The sequence below is a fragment of the Cnephaeus nilssonii genome (genome assembly GCF_951640355.1).
Source record: "Cnephaeus nilssonii genome assembly, chromosome: 11".
Classification (NCBI taxonomy): domain Eukaryota; kingdom Metazoa; phylum Chordata; class Mammalia; order Chiroptera; family Vespertilionidae; genus Cnephaeus; species Cnephaeus nilssonii.
Window position 1 is genome coordinate 43201201 of NC_137082.1, and position 12027 is coordinate 43213227.

General features: G+C 41.1%; 1 protein-coding gene across 1 annotated transcript; it reads right to left on the bottom strand.

Moving 5' to 3' along the window:
• Window positions 1–10386: 10386 nt before the first annotated feature.
• Window positions 10387–11385, bottom strand: MC4R (melanocortin 4 receptor; the record flags this gene model as incomplete). Its single annotated transcript, XM_079783459.1, has 1 exon — window positions 10387–11385. The coding sequence occupies one exon, from the start codon at window positions 11383–11385 to the stop codon at window positions 10387–10389; it is 999 nt and encodes a 332-aa protein (XP_079639585.1).
• Window positions 11386–12027: the final 642 nt, after the last annotated feature.

Below are 12027 nucleotides of genomic sequence, written 5' to 3' on the forward strand. Positions count from 1 at the left end.
CGAACCTAGGACCTTTCAGTCCACAGGCCGACGCTCTATCCACTGAGCCAAACCGGTTTCGGCTGGAAATATTTTAATAATAAGGCCAACAATATATCCTGATGGGTCCAAAAAATGGAGTGTAAGACAAAGAGGAATTAGGGGTGATTCCAGAGATTTTGGTCTGATCAACAGGAAGGATCCAGTTGTCATAATCTGATGTAGGCAAAGCAGCGAGAAGAGAATTTATGGGTTAAAAAAAAGACTAAAGGTTCAAATAGACTTGTAAATTTAGGGTTTGCTATAGGCTGAACTGTTGTGACCCCCTGCAATGTATATGTTGAAGCCCTAGTGTGGTGGTGTTTGAAAATGGGGGCTTTGGGAGGTCATTAGGTCATGCTGATGGAGCTCCCAAGATGGGATCCGTGTCATCAAAAGAGGAAGAGGACCAGCCCTTTTCTTCCTGTGTCATGTGATGATATAGCTAGAAAGCAGCCTCTGTCACCAGCAAGAGGGCTCTCACCAGGAACTGAACTGGCTGGCACCTTGATCTTGGACTTCCCAGCCTCCAGAACCATGAGAAATCAATGTTTGTTGTTTAAACCACATTTTTTATTATTTGTTATAGCTGCCTAAACTAAGACAGAATTTCTTTTAAATGTTTAGAAAATAGTTGAAGTGATCTAAAATAAGATATACATTTTGTAGTCTTCAGAATAGTGACAATAGTGTTTAGTGCTTTGAGACAGGTTGAAATCACCAAAGGAGGGAGTGTAGATAGAGAAGAGGATGGAACAATGCAAAGCACTGAGCTATGGGGGATCCAGCACTGAAGTGTTTGGAGGAGGAGAAGGATCTGCAGAGGAGAGTAAGAAGACACTTTTGAGGTAGGAGGAAAGCCTAGGTATTTGGTGTCTTGTGAGCCAAATACAGCAAGCAAGAGGAAGTGACCAGATTAAAATTTGGTTGGTCCAAATATAAGAACAGAACTGGTCACTGGTTTTAGTAGTGGGAAGTATCTTCGTTGCATTACCAAGAGCGATTGTAATAATCCTTACCCGAGGATATTTTTCCATTGATTTTTTAAAGAGAGTGGAAGAGGGAGGGAAAGATAGAAACATCGATGTGAGAGAAACACATCAATTAGTTGCCTCCTGTATGCACCCTGACCAGGGCCCTGGCCTGGGAGGAGCCTGAAACCATGGTACGTGTCCTTGATCGGAACTGAACCCGGGACTCTTTGGCCCACAGGCTGATGAGCAAGAGCAATTTTAGTGCAGTGATGGGGATAAAAGTGTCACAGGAGTGAGATCAGAAGACAATGGGAGGAAGGAGTTGCAGACACGCTGAGTCACTATGCTTCTTTCTCTTCCACTGTATGTATACACACTCCTAACTATCAACTTTATACATATATCCCAGACTTCTCCGTGCCCGGTTTTTAAGTAGGTTGTTCAGAAAATTCCCCCAAACACAAAAATCAATTGTCTTTGTCTTCCTATTTTGTCCAACAAGAGTTATGCATTCATAGGAGTCAGTTTTCAGTTCATATCTCTCCATTGTCCATACAAAAGGGCACAGACATTCAATCTTAGTTCAAAATCTCACTAATTTCATTTAATTTTGGGGTGAAAGTACAAAGTGACTGAAGTCCTGAGTTTCTGTTCCAGGGAGAATGATGAAATGATGAAAACATAAAGAGAGTAAAAAACAAGGAGTCCAATTTGTATCAACAAATTTGTGTTAATGTTTTAGGCACATTAAGTTTTAGTTAAAAATAGGACATTGATGTGGAAAAGGTAGAGATGTGATGTCTGAGAGAGGATGAGTAGAGGTCAAGTAAAGGTGAAAATGTAGATTTTCTTTACAATGTTGATCGTAAGTAGCTAACAACTATGTAACTAACAGGTAAACATTACATCCAGAGCACAAATTTCAACTTTTGTAAGTCATTTATAGAAATAAAATTACAAAGAGAATTACTCTAAAGGCTTCTTAATTTCTAATTGAATGAAAAAATTCAATAAAAGTATGGATATTCCGTGTTATTTTAAGGGAAATCTCCAGGATATTGTGAGATTTATATAAAATCTGTATGTGTTGTTTTTAGTGGAGCCATTTTGAAACTTTCATATTACAAACAAAACACATTTTAAATCAGAAGTTAAACATTTTGCAAATAAAATTTTAGTGTGAGATTTTTTTCTCAAATGGAATTATGAATAAATGTATTGTCACAGTTTCACTTTTTAGTTTTATTCAGTGGTGGTTTGAATTTATGGGTGAAAATTTTTACACTGTTTAAAATGCTAAGTTTAGAAATCAAACTATAATAGCTTCATTGCAGCTGAGCCCCATATAAAACCTCATTGAATAGGTCACTGATTGAGTTGCTAAAATTTTCCACTTGGCTCTGTATGTGTGGGGTTTCTAGGTATCACAAGGCAGTGAAAACACTGTTAATAATTGCAAACTATGATATTCATTTCATTAACCCAAGGCCAAATTTAACCATGACTGTCATAGATAAAATCTCTTCTTCTCCACCCCACAAAAATGGCAGCATTAAACTGTTAAAAATTCTTTATTTATTATGTGCAAACATAGTTTTACATGTCCCCTCTCACTAAACACATTACACAATAAATGTATGATATTTATTTAATTTTCATATAATATTGAATAGCTACAAAAGAATGTCATGTATTTCTAAGCTATGAGCGATAATATTAAAACATATATTAAACCCATGATTCAACACACAAATTAGAACATTACTGAAGTCACTGACACAATTTGGATATCCAAGTCCGTATCGTCATTTAACCTCTTCTGGGGTTTCAGCTCTGATTACCTTTTGTGTGCAATTTCATTGATTATTACAATAATAGATAACTCAGTGACAAGTACTCTACTAGATCCCTTATATCAATTATCTAATTTTACATAATTCATATTTATCATTGACCACATGATGAGATGATGGATTTTGTTATCTTCATTTCAGAGGTTATACCATATATGCTTAGGAAAATTAAGTAACCTGCCTGAAGTTTTAGAGCTGGTAAATCTGGGATTTGAGGTCAATATTCCCTTAGTGAAAATACTGTCCTTCTATTTTTATGCACATAACTTTGTTCAATATGTGATGGACTAATAACTGAGCATCAAGATGTACTAACACTGCCCTAGCCGGTTTGGCTCAGTGGATAGAGTGTCGGCCTGCAGACTGAAGGGTCCCAGGTTTGATTCTGGTCAAGGGCACATGCCTTGGTTGCAGGTTCCCCGGCCCTGGTTGGAGTACATGCAGGAGTCAACCAATTGATGTGCCTCTCTCACATCGATGTTTCTCTCTGTCTCACCCTCTCCCTTCCACTCTCTCTAAAAATCAATGGAAATATCCTCCGGTGAGGATTAACAACAACAACCACAAAAGATATACTAACACTTAAATTTATGGCATAAAGTTTAATGAGTATCAATTAATATTTGAAGAAATGGCCTAATTGATTATTTCATGTTTGGCATATTATCTTCCTAATTAGCCCTTTTCAGTATTAAATGTGGCACTGCAAAATTTAAAACAATTAACATTATTGGTGATAAATTATCTTTTTGAATTACAGGTATGTCTGTGTACCTACTATGTTTAAATATACCCATTTTTACAAAAAAAAAAAGGTCAAGAAAATTATTAAATGTGATTTAAGAATAGATAAAGAAATAAGCTGAAGGCCTACATATGTTTCCTGATGATGCTGAGAGTCTAAAAAAAGAGCAAAACTATTAAGTTTTCATTCATACATAGGTTTATTAATTTACTTTATATTTTTTAAAATACTAATACAACCATTTTTGAGTGCTTATATGTTTGTGGAACTGTACATCCTTAATCTTATAATTGCTTTTTATTCTTTTAAGATTCCCATCAGAGAGGTATTATTATGTACATTTAACAATGAGGAAACTAATTTAACAAAATCTCACAGCTAAGAAGTGGTGTTATAGGATTCAGTACTAGGTCTCTGTGACCTGGGAAGTTGTACTTGTCTACAGAGGAAGGCTCTTGAAATTTGGTACAAGGGAACCTGGACGGGGAGCTGTGATGCTGCCCTATAGCAGGAGGCAGTCTCTTTGAGTCTGCTTGGAGGGTCAGATGAGATGATATTCGAGATCTGCTCTCATTCAAAACTAAGTTCTTTTACATTTACTCTTTCTCCACAAATCATCGGTAATTTGGCAATTGCATTTCCATCAACCATCTTCCTGTTGTAATATTTATGTGTGCTTTTAAAAAATTAATATATATTAATTCTAGTATCTATAATAATAACAGCATAATATGCTAATTAGACCAGACAGCCGAACAACCTTCCAGACACCCTTCTGGATGACCTTCCTGATGAAGCCGCGGTTTTGGGGGCCGAGGTAGAGGCAGTTAGGGGCGATCAGGCAGGCATGCAGAGTGGTTAGGGACAATCAGTCAGGCAGGTGAGTGGTTAGGGGTGATCAGGCAGGCAGGCAGGTGAGTGGTTAAGAGGCAGTGGTCCCAGATTGTAAGAGAGTGCAGGCCAGGCTGAGGGACCCCCTCCCCTCCATCCCGTGCATGAATTTCATGCACCGGGCCTCTAGTAATTATATAATAAACACCATAAAGTAAACATGTCTCTTAATATTCTCACTCAGGGATAATGACTACTGGTTGTACATAATTTATGGAAAGTTCTATGTAGAAGGAATATAAGTAGATTAGTGATACTTTCTTAAAATGGTTGGCATCACATTAAATATTCTGTTTTATGTATTCCTTGTAACATAAAACAGAAGTTAATACTTAAATGTTATTCAAAAATTCTTAAAGGCTTTTTTTAGTAATCCTGTCTAATAAAAGGGTAATATGCAAATCAACTGTCACTCCGTCACAAAGATGGCGGTGCCCATAGCCACAAGATGGCGGCGCCCAGTCCTCTCAGCCCCGCTGGAGTCCCCCAGTCCCGGGGGGGCGGGGGGAGGCAGGCAGCTGCAGAGAGCGGGCAGTGTGCGCGGCCTGGCAGAATGCTTGCTTCGTCACCATGGTGATGAGGCAAGTGTTCCGCACCCAGCCACGGATGGGCCTCTGGGCTGTGGAGAGCCTCTGGGCATTGGGTGCCGAGCGGCCAGGACCCACATAGAGCTACTGGCGCATGGATTCGTGTGCAGGGCTACTAGCTTAAAAATATTTAGGTTTGGGAACAGAGACTTTTTAAAAAAAAAAATAATAACAAAAGCAGTAATGCTTTATTTGAATAAGATTACACATATGTAAAATAGACTATGTTAAAAGAATAAAACCATGTTAAAAGGAAAAAAAATGTTTAGTAAGGTAGCAACTTGAAGTACAAATCCTAACACACTGACCTAATTCAGAAGCAAAGGGGTGCCCTGTGGTCAGGACTCCAGCTCTCTGAGTGGTTCCCACATTCACCATGCAGACATGCATTCCTCGGGTGCACATTGAGGGTCTCTGGGCCACAGGCTATGACATAAGCACTGAAGATTCAGGCGAAAACAAAGCAGAGCCAGACCAGAGTTTTCTCTGCATCCCAGTTTTCTGAAATTTCATGATTATACTAGTAAAATTATTTGGAATAAGTCTTTTCTCATTCATTATTTTAGGATTTGGCTGGCTTTTTATTTTACTTGTATCCACATGTTCTCAAGCTCTGGAACGCTTACTTTTATTATTCCCAGATAATTATATCTCTTCATATTCCCTATCCCCCCTCCCCCCCACTCTCTTTTTGGAGCTCCTATTGTTCAGGAAATTAATTGCTTGAATTGATTATGTAATATTAGCTTTTTCCCTTATATTTCCATTTCTTTGTCTTTGTGGCTTTGGGGAGGAGGTTTTTACTAAATTCCTCCATAGAAAGTTTTTTAAACATTTATTTAAAATTTTTAAATTCATATGTTTAATTCAAGAATGTTTTGTTTGTTTCACGATTGTTCCCTCTATAACATCCTGGCATTGTTTTACTGGTGCATTTTCTTTTTGCATTTGAAAGATATTGAATTCATAATTATTTTTTAAATGTTAAAAATAAAATTTATTGGGATTTTAAATTTTTTTCTTACTTTGCATTATATATTTTTATTTATTGATTAAGATATTACATATGTGTCCTTATCCCCCCATTCCTCCCCACCCCTTCCCACTCATGCCCTCACCCCCCTGGTGTCTGTGTCCATTGAACAGAGACTTTTTTAAAGAAAGCAAGGGATCTGTGGTACTATTTAGAGTTTTGGGGATAGAGTCTAAGTGTTAGGCTAGCTGCTAAGTGGGCACAAAGCTTGTCCCTTGTTCATGCAAGTTATGGTGATTGCTATACAATTTTTAAGTTAACAAGTCGTCTTGAACAAACACTCATTTCACCAATGAAAAATTATTTCTAATATACCTTATAATTATTCATTGAACTTTCTGGTGAAAATTTTAATAAAGGTATCTGATGCTGCTTATCAGCCATATCTGGAGTGTTTGTTCCTGACCAGTATAATTCAAATATTAATTAATTACTCTTAATAAAATATTAAAGTGTAGATACATTCATCACAGTATTTATACTGAAGTTTAAAAAAGTTAATTCCTGCCTGGCCAATATTGATCAGTGGTTGAGCATCAAATCAGGAGGTGAAGGTTTGATTCCCCATCAGGGCACATGCCCAGGTTATGGGCTCAATCCCCAGTAGGGGGCATTCAGGAAGGAGCCCATCAATGATTCTCTCTCATCATTGATATTTCTATCCCTCTCTCCTTCTCCCTTCCTCTCCCTGAAATAAATACAAATATATATAAAAAAGAAAAAAGTTAATTCTTGTGCTTGGGTATGAGTTGAAAATATATATTCACACAAAAAGGTTTACAGCAGTTTTATTCATAACTAGAGGCCCGGTGCACAAAATTCGTGCATGGGGGTGTGTCCCTCAGCTCAGCCTGCACCCTCTCCAATCTGGGACATCCCTCACACAATCTGGGACTGCTGGCTCCCAACAGCTCCCCTGCTTGCCTGCCTGATTGCCCCTAACTGCTTCTGCCTGCCAGCCTGTTCACCCCCTAACCACTCCCCTGCCAGCCTGATAGACGCCTAACTGCTCCCCTGCTGGTCTGATTGCCCCTAACTGCCCTCCCCTGCCAGCCTGGTCGCCCCTAACTGTCCTCCCCTGCAGGCCTGGTCACCCCCAACTTTCCTCCCCTGCTGGCCCGGTCACCCCTAACTTTCCTCCCTTGCCGCCCTGGTTGCCCCCAACTGCCCTCCCCTGTGGCCCTCGTCACCCCTAACTGCCCTCCCCTGCCAGCCTGATCACCCCTAACTACCCTCCTCTGCTGACCTGGTTGCCCCCAACTGCCATCCTCTGCTGGCCCGGTCACCCCTAACTGTCCTCCCTTGCCACCCTGGTCGCCCCCAACTGCCCTCCCCTACTGGCCTGGTCACCCCCAACTGCCCTCCCCTGCAGGCCTGGTCACCCCTAACTGTCCTCCCCTGCTGGCCTGGTTGCCCCCAACTGCCCTTCCCTGCAGGCCTGGTCCCCCCCAACTGCCCTCATCTGCCAGCCTGGTCACCCCCAAGTCCCCTCCCCTGCCAGCCTGATCGCCCCTAATTGCCCTCCCCTGCAGACCTGATCGCCCCAACTGCCCTCTCTTGCAAGTCTGGAACTCTCCCAACTGCCCTCCCCTTTCGGCCTGGTTGTCCACAACTGTCCACCTTTGCTGACCATCTTGTGGTGTCCATCTTGTGTCCACATGGGGGCGGCCATCTTTGACCACATGGAGGCAGCCATCTTGTGTGTTGAAGTGATGGTCAATTTGCATATTAGTCTTTCATTATATAGGATTGCCAAAATTTGGAAACAGCTAAGATATTTTTCAGTAGGTGAATAGATAAATTAACTGTTCATCCATAGAGTGAAATATGCACTAAAAAGCACTAAATAAGCACTAAAAAGAAATAAACTACCAAATTATGAAAAGACACGGAGGAATCTTAAATGCATGTTACCAAGTGAAGGAGGCCAACCTGAAAAGGTTATATACTGTCTGATTGTAACTGTATGACATTCTGGAAAAGGAGAATGGAGATGGTGAAAGGGAGCATGGTTGTCAGGGGTTGGGGGAAAGGAGGGATAAGTAGGCAGCATAGAGTATTTTTAAGGAAGTGAAACTATTCTGAATGATAGTATAATGGTGTCTACATGTCATTATACCTTTGTCCAAACACATATACAATATAACACCATAAGGTAACTCTAATGTCAACTGTGGGCTTTGGGTGATAATGCTCTTCTGGTACAATCTTGGTTTTCTTGGAGAAAGAAGTAACATAATAGAGGAATATTGGGAGAGCAGGAAAAATGAGTAAGACATAGTGTTAGCCCTTAAAGAAACTAAAGCCTAATATTGTGTCCTGGGCATACAGGGGACCTGGCTGGTGGGACAGGACAGGAGGGGGTGTGGATGTGAACACAAAGGAGCCAATTTCCTTCCAGTGGGAGAAGTGGGCTGCCTCTAGATGGACCGAGCAGCACCTGAGATGACACTTGAAGGGCAGCCACTACAGAGGGGGGGTGGGGCGGGATACTTGTAGCTTCGTTTTTCATATCTCTAGCTCTTGAGATTTCTCACAATCAAGGTGAGGGACAGGAAGTCAGTGGGGGAGGAGAAGGGGAACCTGTAATACTTTCAACAATAAAGAAAAATAATAAAAAGAGAATGGACAAGAAGAGTAGAAAAGACAACATCATCTGTGTCTGGCTGCAGCTTTGGGTTTTGACTGTTATGTCAGTCTGTGTTAAAAATCCTCATACTTATTTTTGTGTTAAAATAATGGAATTGCAGTGAAATAAGCTTCAGTACCACCTTTAATTTGTAAACTTAAATGTAACCATTATGTTTAAGTAATGTTTCCATGTGAATGGTGAAAGTATTTCTTGAGACTTGTTAATATGTAAACCATTTAGATCTGAATTAAGAAGTACCTTAGCATGTTATCTCTGCCTATGAGCATTTGAAGAGATTATAAATTAAATCAAAGGATAGTTTACTGGTAATTCCCAGCCTAATATATTTTCTTTCTCTTTCTTTTCAAGTACACACAAATTGGAAAGTACAGATTGTATGGCTCAGTAGCCAGATCTCTGGGATTATTTTGGAGCAAAACAAGTATTTACTCTGCACCGTGTGGTTGTGGAAGGTTAACTTATGTCATGTTGTCCTCTGGGGTTAAGTGTCTTACTTCCTACTCAAAATGTGCCAATATCAGTGGTCCCCTTACTTTAGATATTCACAAATACTTCCTGAAAATACTTGTGCTATGGATTTGGCTTTTAAAGTTAAAGTACTTAATGAGTAAGTACTTACTCAGTAATTACTTGTACTCCAGTAATAAGTAGACAGCAAGTCACTTCCATGTGAAAAGTGAAAGAAGTCAATGCTAGTCGTGTTTTTTTAGAGATCAGAAGCCAGCTCTCGGGGCAGCACCACCTTTTCCGGACACTTCAGCAGACAATGGGTCACTGGCTAAAGGGGCAGAAAGACCTTTTTCTCTGTTTTTAGTAATGATGGGTGGAAATAGGATGGTATCAGGAAGTTTAGTTTCACCTGTGAATTCAGGTTTTCCAGAACACTGTGATCCCCATAGCTGCTTTCTCTCCCCCCGTTCCTACCCCAAACAGAAGTGCCTGAGTGGAATAGCAAACTATTTCCTTGAGGAATTAAGCTCCCTGTCTTTCAGAAACAGTTTTCTGACTCAAAAATTCACTTTTTTTTAAATAGCTGTTTTACTGTCAATTGGAACTTCATTTCTACTGTTTACAGGGAGAATGAATATGTTTTACTAAATGACTTGAAATTTCAGCTGATTTTTTTAATGAGTAAGCATCTGTTCTTTAATATTGCCCCCTTAAATGTGAGACTCAAATCTCTACATTATATGGTTGTACATGCAGTGTAACATAAGAAACCATTGATAAGTACACATTTAATGAGGCTGTGATTTCCATGTTACTACAACAAGCAAAGTGTCACATCTTTAGGAGTTACAAGAAAGAGACATTGTTAAGCTTTTAATAAGAACCTTTTTTTTTCTTTTCTGTAAATCCACAGTGTCTACGACCTATAAATATGGATTAACATTGCACAGCCAAAGGTGTTTTCATGCAAACATTGCACAGCCAAAGAGCAACATGACATTAAAAATATACAGAGACTGGGCCTTTTTGCATACCCCAAATCATAAACTTGAATTTACACAATAGATATTCTCGACCAATGCCCTCCACAGAAGAAGAAGCTGTCACTGAAGCACACTGCTCAGGTTCAGTAAGAGTGAAAAAGTCTCTTATGCGTGTTTTTAGCATCTCCTCTGCCCCCATTTAATATCTGCTGGACAAGTCACAAAGACTTCCTAGAGGGTAGCAACAGATGATCTCTTTGAAGGTTTTCCTCAGCTCTTGGCTCCGGAGTGCATAAATGAGAGGGTCAATGATGGAGTTACACATGATCAGTATGAGATATAAGTTAAAGTGAGACATGAAGCACACACAGTATGGATTCTGGGGACAAGAGATGTAGAATATTAAGTGGAGGAAGAATGGCGCCCAGCAGACAACAAAGACCCCGATCAGTATGGTCAAGGTGATCGCCCCCTTCATGTTGGCACCTTGGCGGATGGTGCCCGTGCCCGGGAGGACGGCGATCCTCTTCATGTGAAGCCTGGCCATGAGGAACATGTGGACATAGAGGGAGGCCATGAGAGCCAGCATGGTGAGGAACACGCTGATGAGGCAGATGATGACCACGCTGCTGTCTGAGTAAATGATGAACAGAATGCCCGCCACCGTGCAAGCTGCCCAGATACAGCTCAGGATGATCCCAACCCGCTTAACCGTCATAATGTTATGGTACTGGAGAGCATAAAAGATAGTAAAGTACCTGTCCACTGCGATGGCAAGCAGGCTGCAAATGGACGCGAGCAAGGAGCTACAAATGACTGAGTCAATGACATTGTCAATGTTCACGGTGAAACTCTGCGCATCCGTGTCTGTGCTGTTCAGCAGGGTGATGACAATAGTTTCCGATCCGTTCGAGACGCTCACCAGCATATCAGCCACAGCCAGGCTGCAGATGAAAAAGTACATGGGGGAATGCAGGTTCTTGTTCTTGGCTATTGCCACAATCACCAGGATATTCTCCAACAAGCTGATGACACCCAGAGTCACAAACACCTCAGGAGAGACGAAAAGTTGCTCGTAGCACCCTCCATCGGAGTAGCCTTTTCCGGGGGGCTCGCTGGCGTTGCTATGCAGTCTGTAGGTGCTGAGGTTCCGGAAGTGGAGAGACGTGTGCATTCTGTGGTGGTGAGTGGAATTCATCCTGGGTCAGTGGATTCAAATCCCCTCTGAACTGCTTCGGCTCCTGGGCCAGGTGGCCTCCGTGATTTTCTGCAGGTCTTTTTCTGTCCTTTATGAGGCGGAGAGTGGCATGCCTGTTGTGAATAGCTGTCACAGGCGCCAAAGCTTGAAAGGGAAGTTTTAGTCTCTTTCAGGTACTGCTCTCATCCCCGTCCCTTTAAAATCTTTGGCTTCAAAATGCTTATTCTCAGTCAAAAGAGTCTGCTGTTTGCTTTTTTTATTTTTATTTTTGGTTCTCACTTTCAGTTTAACTATAGTCTTAGGCATTCAGGTCTTTTCAAAATGATCTTCCTCGGAGCTGCGGTGCCATTGGGAGACAGTGTGTGCACATGCCCACATCAGCTGCGTCTCAGAGGCTCCCACCAGCATCGCTCTGAGTGTTAGTAGCCGCTGCTGATTTTATGTGTGTGGAGGGAAAAAAAAATGTTCAGAGTGGCTCCTCCTCTGCTTCCGTGTGACCAATCCAAATCCCCTGGAAGTCAGACGCCGGTGATGTTCAGGGATACAAACTGCAGGCAGCTCTGAGTCAGATGCAGAAGCTGTGGGATTGGGAAGCCGGCAGGATGTGAAAGAATAAATTTCCCTTTTCAAGTTTCAAGGAAA